At 42.7% G+C, this 24995-nt stretch overlaps 1 protein-coding gene across 4 annotated transcripts in view; it reads left to right on the forward strand.

Moving 5' to 3' along the window:
* The window catches only part of pcnt (pericentrin), a 39727-nt gene extending 14848 nt beyond the window's left edge, over positions 1-24879 (forward strand). For 2 of the 4 annotated variants that reach the window (XM_061062255.1, XM_061062253.1), the window contains 36 exons: positions 67-217; positions 740-1193; positions 1347-1544; positions 1655-1726; positions 2310-2414; positions 2692-2844; positions 3887-4033; positions 7143-7303; positions 7907-8079; positions 8235-8407; positions 8495-8657; positions 8855-9097; positions 9539-9771; positions 9994-10101; positions 10362-10382; positions 10756-10992; positions 11114-11287; positions 11518-11670; positions 12145-12324; positions 12589-13608; positions 15171-15341; positions 15451-15643; positions 16909-17228; positions 17334-17436; positions 17586-17758; positions 17853-18131; positions 18323-18480; positions 18715-18844; positions 19348-20139; positions 20243-20434; positions 20591-20800; positions 21520-21746; positions 21828-21907; positions 22004-22145; positions 22234-22331; positions 24280-24879. In XM_061062255.1, the coding sequence (XP_060918238.1) occupies positions 67-217; positions 740-1193; positions 1347-1544; positions 1655-1726; positions 2310-2414; positions 2692-2844; positions 3887-4033; positions 7143-7303; positions 7907-8079; positions 8235-8407; positions 8495-8657; positions 8855-9097; positions 9539-9771; positions 9994-10101; positions 10362-10382; positions 10756-10992; positions 11114-11287; positions 11518-11670; positions 12145-12324; positions 12589-13608; positions 15171-15341; positions 15451-15643; positions 16909-17228; positions 17334-17436; positions 17586-17758; positions 17853-18131; positions 18323-18480; positions 18715-18844; positions 19348-20139; positions 20243-20434; positions 20591-20800; positions 21520-21746; positions 21828-21907; positions 22004-22145; positions 22234-22331; positions 24280-24311 (7619 nt within the window). In that variant the 3' untranslated portion in view covers positions 24312-24879. The remainder of the gene's footprint in view (positions 1-66; positions 218-739; positions 1194-1346; positions 1545-1654; positions 1727-2309; positions 2415-2691; positions 2845-3886; positions 4034-7142; positions 7304-7906; positions 8080-8234; positions 8408-8494; positions 8658-8854; positions 9098-9538; positions 9772-9993; positions 10102-10361; positions 10383-10755; positions 10993-11113; positions 11288-11517; positions 11671-12144; positions 12325-12588; positions 13609-15170; positions 15342-15450; positions 15644-16908; positions 17229-17333; positions 17437-17585; positions 17759-17852; positions 18132-18322; positions 18481-18714; positions 18845-19347; positions 20140-20242; positions 20435-20590; positions 20801-21519; positions 21747-21827; positions 21908-22003; positions 22146-22233; positions 22332-24279) is intronic. The other 2 variants (XM_061062256.1, XM_061062254.1) reach the window with 1 other exon arrangement.
* The last annotated feature ends 116 nt before the right edge of the window (positions 24880-24995 follow it).

Raw genomic sequence — 24995 nt, forward strand, 5'->3', positions numbered from 1 at the left:
TTGAAATGTGATGATATGTAAGAAGGAGTTCTCCATCATTATGTCACATTTTTGTTTGTTTCTCAGGCCCACAGGTCCTCGTGGTGCGGCAGAGACTGGAGGCCCAGTATGACAGTGAGCTGCAACAGGCAAAGAGCTGTATGACAGCAGACCTGAAGGAGCTCACTGCTCTCCTCCAGGAGCAGAGTGAGGAGCGGCTACGACAAGCACTCGACAGGTGAGCTTCATCCCGGCTCCAGATCCTCAACGCTCGGTTTGTTGGAGGACGGACCCTGAAACATATGAGTCATGTTTGTTGTGCTTTAGTAAACCACCCTGATGAAGGCCACAGGCTGAAACGCTGACCTCAGTGTAATAAAGCTGATCTTCATACTACAAGTGTTGCTGGAGGTTTTTAGTCTTTCACACATCATGCACCTTGTTAGTGCTTTAGTAAACTTCAAAATGCACCTGAAGCTGATTTTTAAGATAGCATGTATTTAAAACATTTGAAAGTTAACAGTAAGGATACCTCTAACAACTTTCCTAGAATGGAGAACAAAAGCATATCTCATGTTTGATCAAATATTAACTGGTCAAATTTGTTGCAGATGAATTTACAGTCTCCTTATAAATCCTGTTTTCAACATGAGGTGTTAACAGAGCACAGAGTTCTGGGGCGTCTTCTGATGAGTGGTGTGTATGTTTTCTACAAACCATGATTAATAACAGCTTGTTTTTCCCTCTCATTCTATTTTAGGTTCAAACAGGAAAAGGCATTGTTGGAGCAGAGTTTAGCCCAAAAATATGACCTCTCTCTGGCAGAGCTACAGAACAAACATCAAACTGAGCTGCAACATGAAAGAGAAACACGACTGAGCGAACGCTCCCAAGAGATGGAAACACTCGATGCCAAACACAAAGCACAACTAGACTCACTCAGTGCCAGTCACAAAGATCAGCTTGAAGCGCTGGCTGTTGAGCTTGAGTCCAAACACAACGCAGAGCTTGTTGCCTTGGACGCAGCTCTCGATTCAAAACTGAAGGCTGACCTCCAATGTCTGGAGGCCGCTTTGCAGGAGACCAAGCAGGCTGAGCTGGAGGCTTTAGAGGCCGATTTAGCCCGCAAACACCAGGAAGAGAGGGATGAACTGGAAAAGAGGATGCTGGGTAATATGGACACTTTGGAGTCAACGTACCTGAAGGAAGTGCAAGTAAGGGCACAGAGTTCATAACAAGTAAAACACAATGCAAATCCTCATGTTATCAGTTTTAAATCCTTTACAAACACACTCTGCTGCTGTCATTTTATTTAGTCTTTTTTTTGTACGTGCTTTTGAATGCTGTAATCTCATTTGTTTTGTCAGACATTGCGTGACGAAATGATGCAAATTGGAGAGAGGCATCGTCAAGAGCTGAATCACCAGAAGTCCGAGCACAGGCAGCTGATGGAGCGCCAAGCTGCAGAACAGCTGTCCGTCAGGGAGGAGCTGAGGAGGGAGCTGGCTCAGGTGCACCTCGAGAAGTTTAGTGCCATGGCAGCAGAGCTCAGCCACGTTCACAAGGTACGCAAAAAAACATGAACCTGTTAGACCATCAGCCATGAAACTATCACTCAACCACCGAGACAAAGTACAGGCATATTAGAAACATGTCTCCTGCTTTATTTTTTCAGACTGAACTAGCTGCTCAGAAAGAGGCCTTAGATACCGAACACTGCAAAGCCCTGGAGACCCTAAAGAAGCAGGTACAACCATGTGACTTCGGTTTTCAACATTTGGCATTTCTTGTTATAATTAAATGTTAGAGAACGTATGGTTGCATGTCAATAGTACTTTGGAGTCTAGATGATGACAGAAGTGTAAAATGTGATTTATTTTTATTTCTGTGACGTCTTCTTATCAGAAAGTCGAAAAATCAAAGGATGTGTCTGAAACCACTCACTCGTCCCCTACTCACTATATAGTGAGTTATCTGTAGTGGACTGTACAGCATTATTGCACAGCATAATACTTTGAAGTCACGATAACAAGTGTAACTATGGATTTTTCTGTGACAATTTTAATCAAAAAGGCAAAAAAAAAGATATTCAATCCAAGATCTTGCCCTAGCATTACATTGGTTCCGGCTGTCTGGGAACATATTGGTGGTGATTAGCCTATCACATACTACGTAACAAAAATGCAATCATTCTGTCAGATATGCCAGCGTTTCTTACATCAGAAATAGGCTCAACCAAATAATTTTAATACTTTTCACTCATGCCTTTATCCATTTAGGTTTGAATGGCCAGAAAATGATTTTTTTGTTGCATCCTTTGCCCCGTGCAGGTTTTAGAACTGGAACAACAACATAGCACATCTCTTCAGGAGCTCTCACATACCTTCACTGCTGAGAGAGAGCAACTCATTGAACAGCATCATCTCCAGTTACAGGTGTGTGTGTGAGTCTGTTACATGGTGAATAAACATACAAAGCTCTGCTTGCTGAGCTGTTTTTAGTGCTTGTCTGTAGAGTTTTGTCTCTGTGGCTCTTACCCCCCCATTAGGGAGGGGATTACACAGAGTTATTGTTCATCCTTTATAATGGTCTACTTGTGTATAGAGGCAAAGACTATTTATTTACGTTTTTTTCCCTGAGAAGCTCTGTGGCTGTGAGCCTCACTGCATATTTGTTGTATTAAACCAAATCTACGACACGTGTGCGCTGTAGGAGTTGAGGAGTGTCTCTGCCCGAGAATTGGAGGCATGCCGCAGGGAGCTGGAAGAGGAGTCGTCGCGGCATCGGCAGCACTCCCTAGAAGAGGTGGAGCTCCTAAAAGTCCAATCAGAGGAGAGGCTGCAGGACAGGATTAACCAACTGAAGGTGAAAGAGGAGCTGGGGAGAAAGATGGCGGTACGGGTAGCTAGGGCTGGGAATCTTTGGGTATCTCGGGGTTTGATTCGATTTCGATTCTCGGAGGCAAGATTTGAGTCAGAATCTATTTTCGATCCAAAACGATTCTGGATTCATGATTCAAAGTCTATTTTTGAATGAGTACATACTTTAGGATCTACTCCAGTCATCTGTCAGACTGGCTGAATTTCTTGTTGCTATATTTAGCTTTCGCTGAGTTAAAGAGCTAGCCTTAGCACTTAGCAGGGAGTGACTGATTAGCTAAAAAAATCAATTTTTAGAAGTTATGAATCGATTTAAAATCTCAGGAGATAAGAATCTCGATTCCTACATAAAACAATATTTTTTCCCACCTCTGTGTAGCGTTGATGCTCCTTTTCTTTTGCTGAAGGTCTTAAATATCTTAACATTTAGCAGCAGCCCTGTAGCCTCAATATAGCCATTCAATATACAAAAAAGTATTCTGATCTTTCCCATATTAGTAGTCAAAGTTCAATATTTATTTGAGTGCCTCTTTGAAAAGACATTATGTAATAGCTCTGGATTATGGAAAGCTGTAGTGTGTGTGCTTGTGCTTGTTTTGACATTGCCCGCTCTAAGCTCCAGCTGCACCAGTTCATTCCCAGGGACAGTTCTTTCTGTTGGACTCTTTCCCACTGGAGCTTTATTCAAACCCAGTGTCCACATAATCCCACCATCATATATGTGGAAGTGTTTTGTGCATCTGTCTCTCTGTTCTCTGAATCTGCTGGACTGTGTGCATGTGTTTGTGTTTCGGCAATCTGAACAGTGGCTAAATGGATGGATCTAAGCTTTTTATCCTCTGATGCAGAAGATTTGAAGGCTGAATGTACTTTTTTTTCTCCCCCAGACATTTCAGCCGTAAGCCATTGAGACATGACCAGAGATTTCTTTAGCTGAAGAACTAATAAACCTACGCTTCACAGCGGCTTTCTAAGATGGTGATCGGTATCTTTGATTTGATTTTAACACATTTCTGTGATCTTTGAAGACTGAGGCTGAAGAGCAGAAGCAGGCGGAGTTTGAGGACCTGAGGCGGAGCTTCACATCGGAACAGGAGGAGAAAGAGCGAAGCTACACCGGCAAAATGAGTCAGCTCACTGCCCAGCTGCAGCAGCTGGACACTGTTGTTTCTCAGGTACTACACTCGCATACACACAGTCCCTTCACAGCATGGTGCTTTTTTTTTGTATGTCCCTGGTGCAAATGAAGTGTTTGAATAAGGTGAAACCTGCAGCTTCACTTTTGTTGGGACAATATGTGGGTTTTAAGGTTCAACACACAAAATCTCAGTTCTCGGATTGTCTTTATCCAATGGCCAACAGTTTCTGAGTGTGGGGGAAATGTTCCTGCTAAGACGTAGCATCCATAGAACATGTTCTCTCCTCTTCCATGCAAAGGATTACATCTAGTTTAAGAGATTATTAAATTGATGCATCACCAGACTGAACAGCTGGGTGTATGTTTGAGTGTGTTGTATGAGTCATGCTCATATGAAGAAAAATCAAAATGACACATGCAGACCTGATTGTTGTGCATCTTTGTTTGCAGTCGACTTCCCCTAATGTGTCGCCTGCTCAGTTGTTTTTTTCTGGCACTGATTGTTTTTCTCCAATCAGCTCTTCTGTAGCGATTGTGCAGCGACTCATCACAGATTAAACGAGTTGTGGATTAATCTACATTAATTAGTAGTTATTTCAGATAATCGGATTATATTTTCAGTGATTGCTCAAGAAGAAAATCTCTGATTTGATTTTCTCAGCTTTGGATATTTACTGTTTTTTGTTTCGTTTTGTCTTATGTGAACGTGAACTGAATATCTGGTGGTTTGAAATGTGGGATCAAACTAGAGATTTAGAGACCTTTGCTACAGGAAAGACATGTTGACTAATAACTGAAAGACTTGTATATTGACCGGATAAATATTATTCTGGAAGATATGAAAATGTTATGTCACAATTTTCCTGTTAGGAAACATCATGGTTTACTATATAATCCTGATAATCATCAGAAGTATGCTCTAAACTCTTAAAATGGAATAAAAACACAAACATACAGAAATCCCTTCAACTTGTTTTGTTCAGTGAACAACAATGAAACACAATAGATCGGGTTATCGTAGATTATTTCTAATCTTTAATAATATTTTTTTGCGTCATGGAATAACAACTTTCTTTAGTTGGTTTGTTGTTGAGAAGATTTGAATCATGCTTCAATGTTAAAGGTCACATAGTATGCAAAATACACTTCACCGTGTTTTTTAACACTAATGCGTCACTAGTCTGTCTACAAACCCTTCAACTATGAGAAAAGTCCATCCTCTCCTTCTTTTGCCTGCTCCACTTTTCAGAAAATGTGTGCTCAAACAGGCCGTTTGGAGATTTTCCCTTCATGACATCACAAAGGGTAGTAGCCCCTCCCCCAGCTAGGTGTTTGTTCTGCCCTCTGAGTATAACCCCTCACTGTAAACAATACGGCATGGAGCAAGAAAGCTTGAGCCACCCAACTCCTTCCAGAGAGGGGGCGTGGTCAGACACAGCTCATTTACATTTAAAGGTACAGACACAGAAACAGCCTGTTCTGAGCAGGGCTGAAATAGAGGGGTTTATAGACATGATCAAATACAGGATCAGAGTGGATTTAGAACAAGAAACTTCACAGACATGTTTTGGGGAGACTTATTTAAACTTGTTGAAAAGGAGGATAATCTGTCACCTTTAAATGTTAATCATTTATTCTTAACTATCCAAACACTTTAATGTCTCTTTCCAAATGTGTTTGTCTACACAAGACTCCCCTTTATGAATGAATTGTTTATTAACCTTCACACCCTCCTCCTAACTCTTATCATTTTGTAAATCCATAATAAAACCCATAAATCAACATTAATGGGCCTCATGTATACACACAATGGTTTATATGGCACCTGCCTGGCTCTGCTCTTCATAGTGAGATATTAAAACACACACTCACACACACCCGTGAGGTTAACAGAGGGAGGCTTAGGAGTGGTTGGGAGGGGGCGGTTGTCAGGGCAACAGCATTGTTTGGTAGAGGCAGGTGGCTGCTTGAGACATGTTTGATGTGAGAAAGCGGGAGGAAGAGGGAAAAGAGAGGGAGAAAAAGTCTTGGTGCAAGGACAGAGGGGGAGAGAGAGGGAGAGAGAGCATGACCAGGCCAAGGAGACAGAGGTAAGTCAAATTACCTGGAAGAGAACTGATAGTCTCTGTGAAGTCAGATTACTCGCCTCAATCCCGCTCTAGTTTGGAAAAGTGACAGTGGTACTTCTGCCAAGGATGCTCGAAGATTATTATGTGTGTTTTTGTGTGCGTGTGAGAGAGATTCAGCTTGTTCAGATGAGGGCATGTGTTTAGTGCTACAGTGGATGTATTGAATGTATTTTATTTGTAAGGTTGACTTCTCTCACGACCGACATCTGGTACGATTTCCTTTCAGTGCAGAACCTGCCATCTGCTTTTGTCATGCTCCTGGCACTGGTAGGATGTTGTTGACCATGTGACTGTTTTTTTTTTTCCTATTACCTCCATGCCGGTCACAGCTATGGTTTTAGGCTTCATGTCGTCTCTTCATCTGACCTTTTCACTTCTTATGATTGCAATATTTCAGGGTAATCAGGAGGATATAGGTTCAAATTGGCACCTTCATCCTTTTGGATTGAAAGCTAAACTTCAGTAGAATCTGGTGTAGAAATGTAAGGTCACTGTGACCTTTGAAATGCATGTGTGGGGATTTCTGAGTAAAGCTTGGGGAGAGTCTTTCATTTACACTTTGACTCGAGGTGGATTGATTAGTAGATTATCTCTCCCAGTGTACCAGTTGGTTCTGCTGCTGCAAGAAAAGTCTGTGGACAATCACAAGTTCTGCAGAGAAACACAGAAGGAGTGTAAATGAATGTAGTTTGACCCTTCCTGCTTAACATAGGCCTACTTATTAAGTTCTAGTGTTATCTTAAATTATGTAATAAATCCCAGATCTCCCAGTCATTGTTACACTGATAAGTGAGAAACACTGATTGGTCAACTGCAAACTTGACTAACTAGCGAAAGCGCACAACCAAGAGGTGTTTTTTTGTAGTTAAGTCCGAATTTAGTGATGCTTTTTAAGTCTGTTGTTTCTCCTTTCTTTGGCACTTGGGTGCATACATGTGTTGGTAGAGGGGCGGTTCAACAGACTTGTGTCAAGTGTTGGCTGAATGATCAAACTCTGTCTGCTCCCATTGTGTCCAGCTGAGAGCGGAGGTCGGCTGTCTTCAGGGAGAGCTGGAAGGGAAGCGTGCAGAGATGGACACTTTGGACACTCTCCTCCAAAGACGGGAACGAGAGAGTCAGGAGGGAGGAAACCATCTCAAGATGCTCACTGATGACCTGCAGACTGCTAAAGAAGAAAGGTTAGTGGTGTTGGGTGCTTCATGTGTGTGAAGTGTTTCAAGCTGAATTAAAATGTAAACATTGATATATCGCTTTAGGGTGCTATTAGTTCATTTTATCTACAAAAAATTTGAATTTATGACCTCGTAAGCTCTTCACAATGGCAACCTCGGATTACCCCCGCCGACCCAATATGTGCTTTGGGTTAACAAAGCACAGGTGGGCTGTAATCAGAGCTCCTGTGGGTGCCACTTGGTCCGTATTAAGATTGGCAATATACTGCATGCTGAGCAGGAGAGTGATTTACTTGACTGTTAACAGGATCAGGATGAAATTTAATGATTCTAAGGCACGTACAGGACACAAACAACAAATAGTTTAGACACACTGATTTTATTTCACAAGATCGGCACAAACTGAAAGTTCCTCACGAAATCATGTTTCAGTATTCTCTTAAAGATTCTATGTTTTTCTTCCTCCCTCAACGGGTCCATCAGCTGCTTTCTTTGTTCTACTTGATATTAAATGTTTGTCTCTAAATAGGGAAAACAAAACAGTGTAAAATAATAAGTCCCACACTAATAAATGGAATTGTCTTCATGTGTCACTTTCGCTTTGCACAGATGTAACCTCCACCAGGCCAATGAAAAGCTGAGGAAGGTGCTGATTGAGATGATTCGCTGCACAATCGCTACAGAAGAACTGATTGGACAAAAAATCAGTGCCAGAACCAAAACATCTGAGCAGGCGACCAATCAGAGGAACTCGACTGCAAACAAAGATACACAACAATCAGGTGTGCATCATGTGCTCTGAAGTCTAGATCACAGGTTTTTGTTAGCGATGCAGAATCTACATACAGATTATTTCAATGGTTCACTGAAGGGCTTTCTTTACATTTGGAATTTAAATGTTTGCATACAATATAAATGTATTTTCTGTGTATTTTAGTCACAGACCTGTCTTCAGAGGAACTTGAATTGACCCACCTGCTCTGTGAGAGCCTGCTGGTTTCAGATACTCAGATCAATCCTGGGGGAGAAGAAGCAGCTCTGAGCGCCTGCAGCAGACTGCGTCACACTGTTGACACGCTGCTAGAGCTGCTCAACCAGGCCAGCACACAGGTAAAGGAGCACAAACACTCAACAATCCACACTAATACATTTTTGATAGAATATATTTTTCAGTTTGAGCTTTCACTTTTTCTCCAGCTGGAGCAGACCCATGGCGTCCACCTTTCGTTGGAGGACAGGATCTCTAAAGGCAGAGACGACTCGGCCCAACTCCTTCAGCAGCACAAACTCCTGTTGGAGCAGCTCGATCAGGAGGCAAGGCATAAAAGTAAACTCCAGCTGGAACTCCATAAGGCTGAGGGTGAGCATCATGAACTCTGTTTCTTATGACTTCATCTCGTGCTGCCGAGTGAAAACACTGATGGTTACAACACTTTGCTTATCTGTACATGCTCCAATTTCACCTCTTGCATAACTCAAACATGTTTCCTGTGCTGTCCCCCCCCCCCCCCCCCCCCCTCACATGATTAATCATTTGTCTTTGAATGATGTGTTCAGGGCTTTTGGAGGGCTATGTGGCTGAAAAAGCAGTCCTTGAGGAATCCCTGCAGCAGAAGGAGGCTCAAGAGGAGAGACTAGTGGAGGCGCTTGAGGACCTGAAGGTTAAGCTGCACAAGATGCAGGGTCTCACCGCAGAGCTGGACAGCCTCAGACTGAAGCATCAGGAGCTCAGCGAGGAGCACGCGCTTCTTATGCGCCAGAAGGAGCATCTCTCTGCAGGGCTCGGGGAAAGGGAGAAAGGTGAGCGGAGCATTCATACATTGGTGCGTGCGTGTCTTGTCAGCATAAAAATGTTACATGACCTGTTAGGTGTGCTTGACCGCACACTTACATAATGTGTGTGCTCAGATGTGTCTTTTCTCCGTAGGCCACTGGCTCATTTTAGATCCTGAGACAGGTTTGTGGGTCAGAGTGGCGAATGAGTTTGTGACGAGGGGGTGGGGATGAATATGCAGTTTATTTGCAGTGCTGTGCGAGTTTGCTGTTTGTAACACTACCATTGCCTTGAACTAGTAGCAGAGACTTGGATTGCTGTGTCATTGTATCCTCTTCATTCAGTGCCTTTTTTGGAGGAGGAAAGGCACATTATGTGTAAAAGGAAAAAAAAAATCTGTGTATTTTAATTCTTTATAATCTCTGTTCTCTGAAACAACCTGCTTACATCCTCTTTTACATTTCTAGCTCTTCTGCAAGAGACGGAGCGTCTGGCTCAGGATCGTCTGGACTTGCAGCGGCAAGCGGAGAAGGACCACAGCTCTCTGTCCCTGCGCCTCAGGGCCCTGGAGAGAGAGTTGGAAGATCAGGAGACAAAGGAGCTGGAGACAGAGCAGCACCATAAGACTCACACGGAGGACCTCCACCAGCGAGTCCAAGCCCTCGAGAAACAGCTGAAACACGACCGGCAGTTTATAGAGGTGAATTTTAACACAGAAGAGTAACCTGAAGAATGTAAAAATCCCTATTTGAAGATAATGCTGAGTTCTTCCTTGCTTGTCCCTTTCATTCACTATTAAAATTACTATAGTGATCTTGTTTTTTTTACCAGGGTTTAAAGAGTATATCTGAGACAATATTTCCATGTTGCTGCTTAATGTAGTGGTCACCATCTTTCACATCATTTGTTCCCGTGCACATAGGAGCAAGCCGTGGAGCGCGAACATGAGAGAGACGAGTTCCAGCAGGAGATCAGAAGGCTGGAGGCCCAACTCAGGCACCCAGCCGGCGTGGATAACAAGGGACACCGGGTGAGCCCTGGAATATATTTCTCAACAAGACAGCATCGTAGAAGATAACTCTATTTTTATGTGAAGATGCATCTTGTTTGCGGTGTGTGTGCTTTTGGTGTGTTTTATGTTTGAAGCATTGCAAATGGGATTTTGTAACAGTTAACTCAAGTTGACATAGTATCCATTAAAAAGGGTTGAGGTGATGAATGCATTGTTTGTTCGCTGATGAGCCTGACTTATGCCATGTGTTTATCCCTGCGCCGTGTGGATTGCTGTAGTTTGAGGACTTGGTTCTACAGGTATGAAATCTAACTAGCATCCTCCTCTTTGCTCCTCTGACTCTTGTGCATGGTGTGTGTACCGTCCATCATTACTTCTGTGCAATCATCCATAGATTAGTTCTTAGTGCTGATATGTGCTTTGCCATGCCTTCTACATTCATTCCAATTTCATTGCATGTTTTTTTTTAAATATTCATCTGCTTCATTTGTCTTGCACCTCCATGTCTCTGCTCTCTGGAATGGCTTAACTTCATTGTTTGGTACCAGCGGCTGCAGATCCAGAATGGCTTGTTTATCTACATATCATGTAGCTTTCCATTCCTAAATCCCTTTCTGCTACTGAATTCTCTAAAAACATGTCTAAAGTTGTTTCCTCTCTTTCTCTCTGTAGGTGGAGAGTCTGCAGGCTATGATCAAAGACAAGACGGAGGACCATGCATCCTTGCTCGCTGCCAGTCAGCAGGCCCAGCGGGACCTTGCAGAGCGCAATGAGGAGATAGACAAGCTAGCCGGGCGAATCAGAGAGCTTGAACAAGCCCTGCTTAACAGCGCCGAGAGTACCAGATCTGTCAGTCACCTGGAACAAGAGCTCCACAGAGCAAGATTAAGAGAACAAGAGCTGTCACAAGTAAGAGAAAAAACAAAACAGATTTGACTGTGTCCTGTTTATAAAAAGAAATGTAATAAATTCTGATAACAGAGTGCAGCAGGGCTTATCTTATTCTCATAAATGTACTTGTTTTTGTCAGGATAAGCAGGCCCTGGAGCAGCAGCAGTTGTCAAACAGGCTTCAAATCTCTGCCCTGCAGTCCAAACTGGATGAGACAAGACACTGTTACCATGACAACACCCGTGACCCCACCCAGGAGCTGAGGGATGCCCTGGACACGGCTCAGCAGAGCCTACAGAGCAAAGAACAAGAGGTCAGTAGGATTTTATGCAACGCTGGTGTCTGGTAGCTGGCATTATTTTGGCTGATAAGTGAACACTGGTTATAGAAGAATTTGACCCCACAGCCACAAATGTGTTTGTTTTGTGCATGTGCTTAACCTTTCAAATTGGGACTTTTAATATTTGAAAGTTGAATATTTTAACCCACTGAATAACACTATTGAAATGTTTTAATTTTATTAACCATGGTATCATTTTTTAGGGCGAGGTCCTGCTTAGCCAGCTGGAGAAGGTGCAGAGTGACTTGAGCATCAAAGAGGTAGAGCTTAAACACCTCACACTACAGCTGGAGCTATTGACCAATCAGAATGCAGCTCATGTCACCGAGCTTCAAGAACAAATTGCTGCCCTGAAAGTGAGTCATACTTCTTCAAGCCAGAACGTTATCTTATCTGCAACAAATACTGTTTGTTGCTAGCTTGTACATTACACATAAGGAAGTATTGATGAAAACCAATAACCTAGCATTAAAAAATGAATGACCTGGTGTACAGTATTTCATATTTTTGTAAAGCTTGCTTAATAATGTGGATGCTGTGGTTGAAACATTAGTTGAAAACAAGGAAATGCTTCAAAATAAAACCCTGAAGACCAGACATCTTAGTTCCTATCATGAATACCAACACAGTGTCATTTAAGCTTTTGTTTAAGTGTTCTTTTTTTCCCTCTTGTATTTAAAAGACCTTCATCATGTTCTTTGTGTGAATATTGTCTGTTGCTCTCATTCTCTCCCTAAAAGAGAACAACATAAAGGAAAGCAAAAGAAGAGAGAGAATCTTTATAAGTGAAAATGAAAACTTGAAAGTGTTATATAATTCTCTGCCTGCAGGAGAGCGTGTCTACTCTCACCATCCTCAAAGAGGAGGAAGATGAACAAAGAGAGTTGGAGGAGGCCGAGGAAGTGACCCTCCCCTCTGCATTACTGCAGGAGAAAAATGAGGAGATTGACCACCTCAACAATGAGATCCAAAGACTGGAACAGGATCTGGAGAGCACCAGGGACAACAAGGTAAGAACGACCTGGCTGTCATGTGCTAAACATCAGCCCATCATCTGGATCTCAGAATGTATTTAAGTATTTTTTAAACTACTTAAAAACTTAAAAACTATGAAATTATAGTAACTTGATTAAATGTAATTATTTACTTTCAACCCCTTCGAATTATTGCACACAGATTACATGTGGAGAGCGCTGATGTTGTCGATATTTAATGAGGCTGTAATTACACGTTTCAGTGTCTTGATTAATTTTTCTGATCTTTTCTACAAAAAGGTTTTGGAGGCTGAGCTTGAGGATTTGCGCTCGCAGGTGGAGCACCTTAAGTCTGAGATTGTGAGGGTGCGCGAGGACAAACAGGAAGAAGAGGAGCGCCTTCATGAGGTCATCAGCACACTGCAGGCAGAGCTCGCCACATTAGGACCCATCCTGCATGAAGTCAGCGACTCTCAGGACGGCGACAGCATCAACCCCTCGCCCGCTCCCAGCCCAGAGCCTCGTCACTACCCGATCCAAGAGAGAAGGGGAGGGCCGAGTAGCCTGAAGCAGGAGCTCAGCCTGACTCGCGCTACCACGTCTCGTCCCCTTAGATCTCGCCTCAAAGCCCTTCAGAGTCAGCTGGACACTGCAGTTGCAGAAAAGGATGGACTTGAGCGACTGCTGCTCACTCAGGAGGAAGAGTACAGAGGGCACGGAGAGGAGTTTGGGAAGAGGCTGAAAGCTGAGTGGGACAGAGCTGATAAACTCCAAGAACTGCTCGCTGCTAAAGAGGCCGACCTGCAGAAACTCAGATCCTGCATGGAAGATGAAACGGAGAAGAGGAAACTATCAGAGGAGGAGAGGGACGGCTCTCAAAGTCAAGCCAAAGAGATGAGCACCATGAATGAGAAGAACGCCCAGCTCAGCGCTCTGATTTTGGAACTCCAAACTAAACAACAGGACAGCATGAGGGAAATCACAGCTCTAAAAACAAAGAAGCAGGAGCTGAATATTGAAACGGAAGCCCTGAGAGAAACCAGCCTCACTCTGGAGAGACAAGTCCAGGAGGTACGAGCTGAGGTAGTGGACTTTGAGGAGCTGGTCGCTGAAGAGAGGATGAAGGTTAAAACCCTCGAGACTGCGACGGAAGAGCTGTCTGCAGAATGTGAGGTGCTGAGGAGGAGGGAGAGGCAGCTCCAGGAGGAAATCGAAAGGCTCAGACAGGAGGTGACCTCGATGAGAGCCTGCATCCAGAACCTGACATTTCAGCTCAATGAGAGGGAAACAAGTCAAGAAGACGCTCAAAAGGAGGTGTTGGTGAGTCAACTATTTGGTTTTCACTGTAAAGAGGTCAATCCCTGGCGCAAATGTTAACCATAACTGCAGCTGAATGATAGGCCTCTTGAGAATGTAAATTAGTGCCAGGAATATACAATCTTTAATTAGATAAGATTTTGATGGTGTTTATTTAATATTTTACAAACTAGGCAAAACAGACCTTGATTTTAAGATACTGTCTTTTAAATTATCTTACCTGGTATAAGGCCTGGACTAGTGTTGTAGTACTTGAAATCAGTCTTGGTCTCAACAAGACCTGTCTCGAGTCTTGTCTCTGTCGCAGACTGGGCGTACTCCGGATTTTAAAATCGAGACCACCACTGCTATTTTTCGACGTCATCACTGTGATGAGAAGGTCTCGGAGCACTCTGGTCTCCAGATGTCTTGGTCCCGGTTAGCGTGGTCTCGACTACAACACTAGCCTGGACTATATAAGAAAAATATGCAATACCATTGTTCAGTATTGAAGGGGGGGGCTCCCTATGTACAGAGGCTATAGTCCTCACTGTAGTGGTTGTGGGTTTGAATCCAATCTCTGCCCTTTGGGAGGAGAGAGTACGGGTTGACATTCTTCAGCTGTCCAATCCTATTCAGTATTTTGATTACAATACAGTTAAAAAACAAACATACAGTATAACCTATGGCTCACAGTTTTCATGTCTATCTGCTATTCTTCATGTTTTCACATTACTCTTGTTTGCAACATGTTTCTGCTGAGGAACAGGAATGTTTTTTCCCCACCACCTAAATTCATATCAATCAATTTGAGGTTAGCGGGTGGTTAGCTTAAGCTTCCCTTGACTTCCCAAACGGCCTCCTTAATTAGTCTAACGTTGCTTTTTTTTTTTACAGCCTATGCTATAGTATTTTTATAGAGTATTTTTTATTTTTTTTAAAACCTCAACCTGCTTTGACAGGCCCCATACCCAGACCAGACAGGAAAGAACTTGCTGCTGTTTTTTTGCAGGCGAGCTCACATCTGGTTACAGTTAGGGGCCGTAACACGTCACCACAGCGTCGCTCCTGAGACAGCAGAATCTGACTAATGCAGGGGAAGTTACGTTAAAATGAGGAAGAAAGAAAGACAATCTGTGTTGGCTGTTGTTTGTGAAGCTCTGATGCACTTTATTTATCTTTTCATTGCTTTACGTTCCATCTTGACAGGATGTGGTAAGGAGGACAAGTTTTGATTGCTATAAAGAATGCTTGCAGGCTGTAATGCTCCTTTAGCGCTGCTTCTTGTCTTTGCAGTCTTGAGCTGTTTTTTGACGAGTTCTTGTTTTTCTTTTTGGTTAGCAAATTAAGCTAATGTTGTTAGAGTGGACTTAAGAGGCTAATAGCAGTAGACTTAGACAACAGACAATAATCCTTGGAGCATTAAACTGCACTTCAAATCTATTGTTGCTTTTTTATAAACAACACGCTTTGTATTTTTTTCATTATTCAGGACAATCTGAACTTTAAACAATAATGCATGGATTTTTATAGAAATGCACTTTGTGATTCTGGCCGCTCTGTAAGAATGTTTTTCTTTGTGTCAGACGCATGCTGAGCTGACTCTGGCTAAAGCAGACGCTGCCTTGAGACAGAAGGAGACTGAGCTCGCCAGGCTGAAGGCTGAGCATCAGGCTCAGAGGGCGGAGCTGACCGCAGTGAAACAGGGTCTGAGTACCAGCACAGAAAGAGCTGAGAAACTACATGTGGAAGGACAGGTGGGAATATATGAAAACAATAATAGCAAAAACTGATTTTATCAAACTTGTATTTGACATTTTGAACCAATGTCTTGTTTGTTTTATGTTACTCATTTCCACCCATCAGACCAAAGACCGTGCCCTAGTCGACCTGGATACCGATAATCAGCATCTGAAGGCAGAGCTGCGACGTCTACAAGAGGACCTGGCTGTACAGGAAGAGGAGCTGGCCTATCAGCAGAGAGAACTACAGCAGCTCAGGCATCACTGTCAGCAGCAGCAAACTCTACATCAACAACAACAGGGATACCATCAGAAAGGTAAACACTTGATCGTTGTTAGACATCCCCCTTTCTGTTGTGTTTTCCAAATCTGCACTGTCCCAATGCAAAGCTTCAGTCTGCGTAGGTAATCTTATTACATAAATTAAATCTAGTTAAACTTGACATCACATTATGTAATCTTATTCTAGGAGACGATGTCAGGATTGAATTTCAGCACTGCTTGAGCTTATTTTATCGATTGACTGAAGAGCTGCTTCAGAACAGCAATGTGGAATATAATGATTTTTGTGCCTTTTTTATTTTTAGGACGTCAGGTCATTATAAGAACAGGGATTGTTAACAACTTTTCAGTTCAGGTCTCTTATCAAGGAAAAATATTAAATTTAAAATGATTGTAGTTTCTTGAACACGAATATACTGTATGCTGCTTTTCTCTCCTCTCTCTCTCTCTCTTTGGACAAAAAAAATGCAGCTTGCAGACATCACTTGGTTCCAGGATAATGGGTTATTGTAGTTTTTATTAGTCAGGCTTATTAAAGGAGGTGTTCGCACACTAACTTTTTTATGAAGTAGGGGTGTAGGACATCAAACTTTCACATTGAAAAGAAAGAATCCTGCACACTTCTCTGGCTAGGCATCACCAATTTATTACAAAAGAAATCACAACGTTTCCATCCCTCTGAACCTTTGTCAGGTGTGTTCTATTTCTATGTATGTATTAGTTAATCGTAAAATGTTGAAAGAAAGAATATGATTATTTGTGGTTAATGATCGAAATGATCACGAGCCTTAATCTGTATAGTTTTGCACTTTTATCACATAACAAGTAACAACGGAGTTCGAGTACTATATTAACCCCAGAGAGGAAATTGGATTATCGAATTACAGGACAATAAAAATCTATCAAGACTACACAGACTCTCTCTTTTAGCCTTGTAGTTTAATGTTAAATAAAGAAAAGTTGTATTTACTCATGACTACTTGTTGAGTTGATCCCAGAGGGCTAAAACATGACTTATATTTTCTTCTTTTTAAAACATGCACGTCTGATTTTTAAACTACTTTAAGTCTAGTGATGCTTACCAACCGGCAGTCTTTTTCTTCCCTGTCCTTGCGGGTGCATTGCAGCATCCTTGTTTGTGTTGACATCACCTGAAAGTAGAGCCGTTAGTAGGATGGAGCAGAGACCTACTCATTGTAAAACAGCTCAATAGTGCTCTGTAAGGAATCCTTTTCGGTTGATTCTATCCACGAAAAGAAGCACGCCTTTTATAATACATTTTATTTTCTTCTCCTCTCAGACATTTCTCACACAGCTTTCGAGGATGGCGTGAGTGTCGAGGCGTCGCTGAGCTCACCTGAGGTTTTGAGGAGGCACGAATGCTCCGAAGACAGAATCCCAGAGCGGTTCCACACCTCAGTCCTCGGCTCTCGTCTGTCTGAGATCAGCGCTCTGAACAGCACGGGTCTGGATATCCCTCCTGTCAAACTCTCACCCAGGGTCGTCATGGAGCCTCCGCTCTCCAGGACCATCACACCCGATCCAGTCACACAGAGCACCCACTCCCCCGGCTCCATGTCGGACAACTTCTCCATGGTCGACTCAATGGACACTGACAAGGTAAACAGTCCCGCACCCCCCTTATGTGGTACTTTTAGGGTGTTTTGTAATGAGATTCTTGGTGTGAAGACGCTGTTGACATTTGTTTCAATCTCTTTCTCTCAGGTGCGTGAGTTGGAAGGACTTGACCTAACAGCACCTCCATCTCCTCTTGGCTCCACCTCCTCCATGTCAGCTCCAGAATGGGCCAGTGATGGATATGGCAGCAGTAAGTAGCAGCAGACTAATATTAATATTCACCAGTTACATGTCCCCACTGCAATGGTGTTTCAGTTTGATCCATGCATGGTTGGTTTGGATGAGAAAATTATTCACTCCTGCTTGTATTTTATACTTGTCTCTTCTTCGGTGTTTCAGATGTGAGTTCAGAGTTGGGTGCGAGGCTGCGAGTGGAGCTGGAACAGACCGAACGGTTGGATGCTCAGTTTGTGGAGTATCTCCGCTGCAGAGGAATTAACCCCACAGCTAACACAGACAGTGCAGCAGGCAGTATGAGCTACAGCGATGACCTGTTGTCACCTGAACTTCAGGTAGGTTTCATTTCTTACTTGAAGCTAAGCTAGTTATTCTATTTTTCTTCAGTAAAGCTAAATTGACTCAGTTTCTTTCTCCATCTTTCTGCAGGCTCTGTTGAAGAAAGTCTATCAAGAGAGCTGCCGAATTCTCACACTGTCCCAGCGTCGGGCCGCTTCCTCAAACCTGCCTCAAGTCTCAGACCTGAAAGCGTTTTCAATGAGTCAGACACAACAGCATTACACTGAAGAAAGCTCCACTCCACTGGACCCCCGTGACAAATCGTCCTTCAACCCTCCAATGAGCTGGCAGCAGGAGAAGAGGGCGCTGCAGGACACTGTTATCGCTCTCAGAGAGCTGCTCTGTCGGATGGCTCAGAGACACTCACAAGTATGTGCACAATCATTAACTGAAAGGAAAAACAAGTTCAGTGGCAGGACGCCATAATATTCCCAGAATTTGAGTATAATATGATGTTAAGTTAAGGGACGTTATTTCCCATTTTGGTTTACGATTCTTTGTAAATATCTGTTTTTTATTTACTGTTAGTCGCTGATCACATTCCTCCTTTTCTCCCACAGCCTGAGTTCAGGGGAGACGACGACTGGCAGAGAGATCAGCTCCGGGCTGATGGACAGGTTGAATATCAGCTGAGGGCGGAGCTTGAGGAGAGCCAGAAACACCTGAAATGTGCTCATGACACTCAGCAAGAACAGAAGAACAAAATACAGTCTCTCAGGTATATGACACGTCCAATATCAGCACTTAACAAATCATTTACTCAAGTGCTGCAAACATTTAACTGCCTATTCAGCATCAATAAATAAAAAAAGAATATACAACATAAGGGGGAACATTTCTTACTAACCACTTATTTAAAGCTACTATTTTTACTTCAAACTGCACAAATGTTTTTTTTCCACGCAACACAAAGTGATGAACACAAGTTTTAAAAAAATGTGCTTTTCTACAGGCTGGCTGTCGAAGAAGGTGAGGAAGCACTGAGGAGGGAGCAGAGCCGAGTGCAAGAGCTTCAACAGCAGCTGAAGCAGGAGAGAGATGTGAGTCTCCAAAAGGACAGAGAGGAGGAGGAAAGGAGAGAGGTAAGATGATAAGCATACCAAACATCCTTTCCAAAGTGAACCTGATGGAAATTCTAGGTCAAGTAGTCAAGTCAAAATAGCACAAAATCCATTAATAACAGAGTTATGTCCCACTCACCATTTTCCTGCTCTGACTTCCTCTTTGAAGACATAAAGACATAAATGTATTCTTCTCCTCTTCTTTATCATGGATGTAACATAAAACCAGACTATGACAAACACATTCTCTAACTTTATAACAGATGGCTTAATAGGAAGGCTGATACTTTTTAATTCAGAACATTAAGGCAGAAGAGTTGAGTTGAATTCATGTTAGGGTGGCATTGTGCAGTGAAAAGTAAAGTGGAACACCTAACCGTATAAAAGAAAAACAAACATACCTGATTCTTCTACACTGCTTCCACCATGTTTTAAATATCATACAATGTGAAGAATTCAAAGAGTGTTGCCCTTTTTAAACTTTGAATGATGACCCCCCCCCCCCTCTCTTCTTCCTCCTCCAGGCTGCAAAAGTATCCTCTGAGCAGCAGAGGTCAGAGGTCATGGCTCTGAGGGGTCAGGTGGACCAGGAGAAGGTGGCCTGGAGCAACCTCAGGAAGGAGCTTCAGATTGAACAGTCTCGAAGTGTGCTGCTGGAGAAACGCCTGGACGACACCCATAAGGAGCTAGAAGACGGACGCCAGAGTTCTGCGAACCAACAAAAGCTGAACCTGCAAGAAAAGACTCGTCTTGAACTCCTGCTGACTGAAGCGGAGTCTCGCCTCGCAGAGGTTCAGTCTAAGCTCTCAGATGCTCACAGGAGGCTGGATGAAGAGAGAGGCCGCTGCTCCAGGCAGGTGGACGAACTCAGCCGCAGACACGAGGCCGACGAAGCCAGAGACAGGAAGTTCATCTCTGACCTGCGCGCCCAGCTTGAGCAGGAGCGCAGGCAGGGGGAGGAGCTGGCTGCCGTGGCGGACAAACTGAGATCCGAGCTGCTGCAGAGCAGGAGGAGATGGGAAGAGAAGGACAGGCTCAGGAGGGAGGAGCTGCAGAAGGAGCAGGAGGCCGCCGTCCGACAGCGTGTCGCGATTGACACCTTGAGAGATCAGAAGCAGGAAGCCGGTCGTGCTTTAGAGGCAGAGCGGGAGCAGACTAGACGCCAAGGGGTGGAGCTGGGAGAGCTGAAGGAGAGACTGCGACTGCTGAAGGACAAAGAGAGGGAGTGGGAGGAGAAGTGGGAGAGAGAGAGGAGGAAAGGAAGGCAGGAGCAGATGGAGAGGGAGAGACGGCAGGAGACGACCAATAACAAACTGGTACTTACTCTCATCACAGTTCTACAATCTTTTGATCCTCTAATTTAAGATATGCTTAAGGATGCAATCAAACACATTTCCTTACAAACATGTCTGATTTCAGTGTGAGCTGGAGTTGTTGAGGCAACAGGACCAGCAGCGCATGCAGGAGCTACAGCACACTTTGTCAGAGCTGCAAAGAGAGGAGAGAGAGATGGCTGCTCAGAGGCTGTCTGGACGAGCCACAGGGCAGCAACACAAGGCTGCATCCTCACAGAGCAACTTCCAGAAAGGCAACACACAACCAAACAAGCAGGTACACAAGGGATTATTTCTGTGAGTGTTAAATAGGTTATAGATATGCTGAAGCAGTGAAACCAGAATCCTGGCGTTATGCTACAACCGCTGAAATGTGCTGTTGTTAACTTTACAGAAGGGTTGTAAAACAGTGTGTTTTCTATTTTCAACGCAGACACCTTCGTCACCTCAAATGCTGGAAAGGTTGTTGGAGGAGAACTTGGAGCTGACCGAGCGTGTGACATCACTCAGTCAGGAGAGAGCGACCCTCAAACACAGACTCACCTTCCTGGAGCGAGAGCTGCGGCGCACAGAGAACGAGCTCGCCAAGGTCACTACAGAAACTGAAAACAGGCCTTTGAATGATGTGATCAGCAACGGCAAGGTCAGTAAGCAATGCAAGTGCACTCATAAACACAGACGCAGATTTGTTTTGAAATTAATTACTTTGGGATCGCCTTACTAAAGATTGTCATTCAAGTTTAAGTTGTTTTTCAAAAGTTCTACTGAAGTACATTCAGACAGGTTATAACGTTAAGTTTGCTTTAAGTGTTTTAAGACATCAGCAAAAGAAACTGTCCCATCAGAGCACCGCTGTGTCAACCCTCTGCGTAACGTATCAGTGCAGACGAGATCCTGGGTGCTATTATAACTAGACAGTCACCACAGACTTAATTTAATCAATTAAGGATACAAACTTCGTAGTGATTATTAACCTCACATTGTCACCACTCATGCTGTACAGGCGACTTGCTGAAATGACATAAACAAAAACATAGTGTAAAAAAAGAAGAGTATTTTCCAAGTACGCAGTGAAAGTAAAAGTTTTCAAAATGCCACAGAAGTCAAAGATAAAACATAATTCTGGACAACAAACTATTGCAGCTGTATTTCCTGCTTCTTTTTCTATTCAACTTTTGAGAATTGGAATTTAACTATTTTATTGCCTGAACATAACGTGAATATATCTGTTAGATATAACCATATAATATACCAATTCTTTGACTACAATTTCTCAAAAAAAGAATTGGACCCATTCAATTTCCGAGGGGCCGACTTCAATCACCACTGATACAAATAAACTCCATTTCTATTGTTCTGCAGGTGCAGCGTTTGTATGAGCGTTACCTGCGTGCCGAGAGCTTCAGGAAAGCTCTGGTGTACCAGAAGCGTTACCTGCTGCTGCTGTTGGGAGGTTTCCAGGAGTGCGAGCAGGCCACACTGTGTCTAATCGCCCACATGGGGGCACGGCCGTCACCCCCCCTCTCCTCCCAGCGCAGACCCCTCGGACGTTTCAGAGCTGCTGTACGAGTGGTCATAGCTGTCTCGAGGTAAGGTGTACCAAGAGTTAAAGATTAAAGTTTCTTGGCTTTATGCGAGTGTGAAAGAGTAAACAAACACTTTATTTTCAGGATGAGGTTCCTGACCAGGAAGTGGAACAAAGCGATCAGAAGATTATCTACGTCTGGGATTTGTAATGGGCATGCCTCAGGTCAGCTCAGTTAACACATATTACAGTAACATGCATCACTTGACTGTTTGTCTACAATTTGATTGGGCGTATTTAAAATCTCAGCGTCTCTTACAGGGCCTAAAGCTGAAGTTTTAAGGCAGCAGCACCACAGACTGATTTCTGACTCGCCACCAGACAGAGACAGCAGTGCCGTCCACAGAGACGCGACGTCTTCCCTCGTCCCACCCACCAAATCCCCCTTCAGGTTACACAACAGGTCAGAGCCCGTCTTCACAAAGATTCAAGTAGACAAGTCTTTGCTGAAATGTTCCACCGTACAATCTAAATAATTGTTCTCACCTTAGGTCGTACTCCAGCACCAGTCTGGCCTCGGGACTTTCAGGAGGAACGTTTATCCAACATCTAGAGAAAGTCCAGGAACGGTTGGTTGGAGCAAAGCCAGGTGAGCAGCATTAATAAATAAAGAGTTGAATTCACAAAGGTGGAGCTTTTTTTCCCCTCAACTGCCAACAGTTTGGTGCACGATTGAAACACTGGGTTTAAAAAAAAAAAAAAACTGGGTTATTGTTAAATAACTGCACTTTGCTTACTTGCAAACTACAAAAGACACATTTGTGTTAATAATATTTGATGTTTGATTTGCTCTAGAATGCAGGACTCTGAGTGTGCAGTCACATTAAAAGTAATACACTAGTGAAGGAAGCCACAAAGGGGTAAATTTATCAAGCCCAACTTCTCGTGTTGGGAGCTCCAAAGTAGAAAAACAGTGAGATATGTCCCACTTGGTGATGTTACAGGGCACTGGGGGCCAAGATCAGACCAAACAAAATCAATCGGATATGGCCGTAATCTGTCAACTTCCATCAAATGTTCTGACATTTCCCCCTGAGAGCAGCTTTGAGAGAATAGCAAAGTGAAGACTAATGGAATTCATCATGTTGTTATGACATCACCCGCTGCACACTCACCATCTTTTATTGAGTGGAAGGAAGGAAAGAGCACAACTTCACTTTCATTTATCAAACTCGTTCTCTGACAAAAACATAGATTTTTTTTTTTGTGTAGGTAGGGTGAGTCTAATGTCTATCAACCAAGTCAGGGCACAAATGATTTCTTTTTGAATGTCTGACCTGACACTATCAAGACAAATGTGTTGTGTAGTCTGATCCCAGCATTAGTTGCACGTCACCAAATTTGGTCTCTTATTTTTCAGGAAGCGTTATCTCCATGTGTCTGAGAAATCAAAACAGAAAAATATGAAGAGAGTTCATTACAATAAATCAATAAAAACCTTTCTTGTGTTGACACCCGTAGTGATAAACAGTGTGTTATTACTCCCATAAAAAACTGTGTGCTCTGTCATCTCCCAACATAGTAAGCAAGACTCATTTAGCCCCACCCCCTAAAGAGGAAAGGAGGATACAGTCAGCCTGTTCCCCTCATATGATTGGTTATCGGCAGCGCTGGCTGCAGGAGAATAGGACGTGGCTGTACCTGAGCTGCTTGTCGCCCCTTTACCTGAATGGTCCAGGTGAGTGTGAGTGTAACCGACTCACTCCACCAATAAAGCAGCACAAGTCGATTCTTAGGATGGGTGCTGGGGTCACAGGGTGCACTGAAGTGGAGGTGGCAAAACTCTGGACTGGAATGTACATGCCATGCAGACTTGTTTAAAGCCGGTCATTTCATAGTGTCACACTTTACTCTGATTGGTTTAATCATTCAGTGTCTGATTTAAGCTATTCATTCTAATTTACTGTATTCATTGTAATGGATTATATTACGCTCATATACAGACATTAACTAAAGAAAACAGGATCTATGTTCATGGTAGGAGAAGGTAGTTTGGAATAAAAGGTCTGTCGAATGCTTTGATCAAATTGTTTATAGTATTTGTAGATGGTCTCACACATATAAGCAAACAAAGTGTGTGTGTGTGTGTGTGTGTGTGTGTGTGTGTGTGTGTGTGTGTGTGTGTGTGTGTGTGTGTGTGTGTAGGAGCGTTTTTAAAATGTATGGTTTTCCAGGCATCAATAATTTATCTGATGATGATAAAGGATGTTTTGTTGACATTTCTCTACCACTTTTACTGTTAAATTATTAACAGTGGTCAGGCTTATTTCAGTGGAGCAGCAGAAATACACCGAAAATGATTAATTCTGTCAGCATTCAAATGTCTGATGAAAAATCTCTTGTTTTCTTTTATCTCAGGACTTGTATGTCTGACAGATTTTATTTTTAAGAAAATGCCCTTTTAAAAATGCGTAAGTGCCTTTCTGAATGTAAGACCATCACCTGTGTCGTTGTATTTGAACTAAAATGTAAGTATTTATTTCTATCATGTAAAAAATGATAATATTCACCTTTTCGTTTTGTTTGTGTCCCATCAGGTTCATCGGTTCTCCAGACTGACCCAAAGTAGTTGGACGACTGAAAAGATGAAAGTCTCCCATCTACATATTGTTCAACACTGTCCATGCCTTAAATCCATGTAGAAATTTTAGAGATGTTAATTTAAATTTCTTAGAAAGATGCGTCACGTGTTGAATTTCCTGACGTGTGATTCTTTTTTTAAAGGTACATAAATTATTTTACTACTGTATCTTTTCTATTCTCTGTACTGAAGTATTTTGAAGGACACCCTTTATATGTTGAAGAACAAATGTTTTTTCATAATAAATACTTAGCATATTTTTCTAAGAATATTTTATAACCTTTCGTTCTATGTAAATACAACAGACGTCCATTGCACACGTGTCTCAATTTGCACTGGTTTTAACTAATTCATTGATAAATATATTTAGTGATTGCATAAAGGTGAACTGTATGTTGTTGTTTTGTATTTTCTCTGTTTCTTCCATAAAGTTGATAAATATTTTTAATTTTTATAATGTGTGTATGTACAAACTAAACTTTCATGGCAGCTCATAATCTAACTGTGTTTAGAGTATCTCACTTTTTCACAATGCAAGTAAAAGATACAAACCATATTTGAATGTTGTCTGCTGTTTGTTTAACACAAAGAGAACATGACGGACATGTTGCACTGTTCACATTCTCACACACCTTTTCTTCCATTTATTATTTTAAGTAAAGACTTTTCCTT

This window comes from Labrus mixtus, chromosome 18 (genome assembly GCF_963584025.1).
Source record: "Labrus mixtus chromosome 18, fLabMix1.1, whole genome shotgun sequence".
NCBI lineage: Eukaryota > Metazoa > Chordata > Actinopteri > Labriformes > Labridae > Labrus > Labrus mixtus.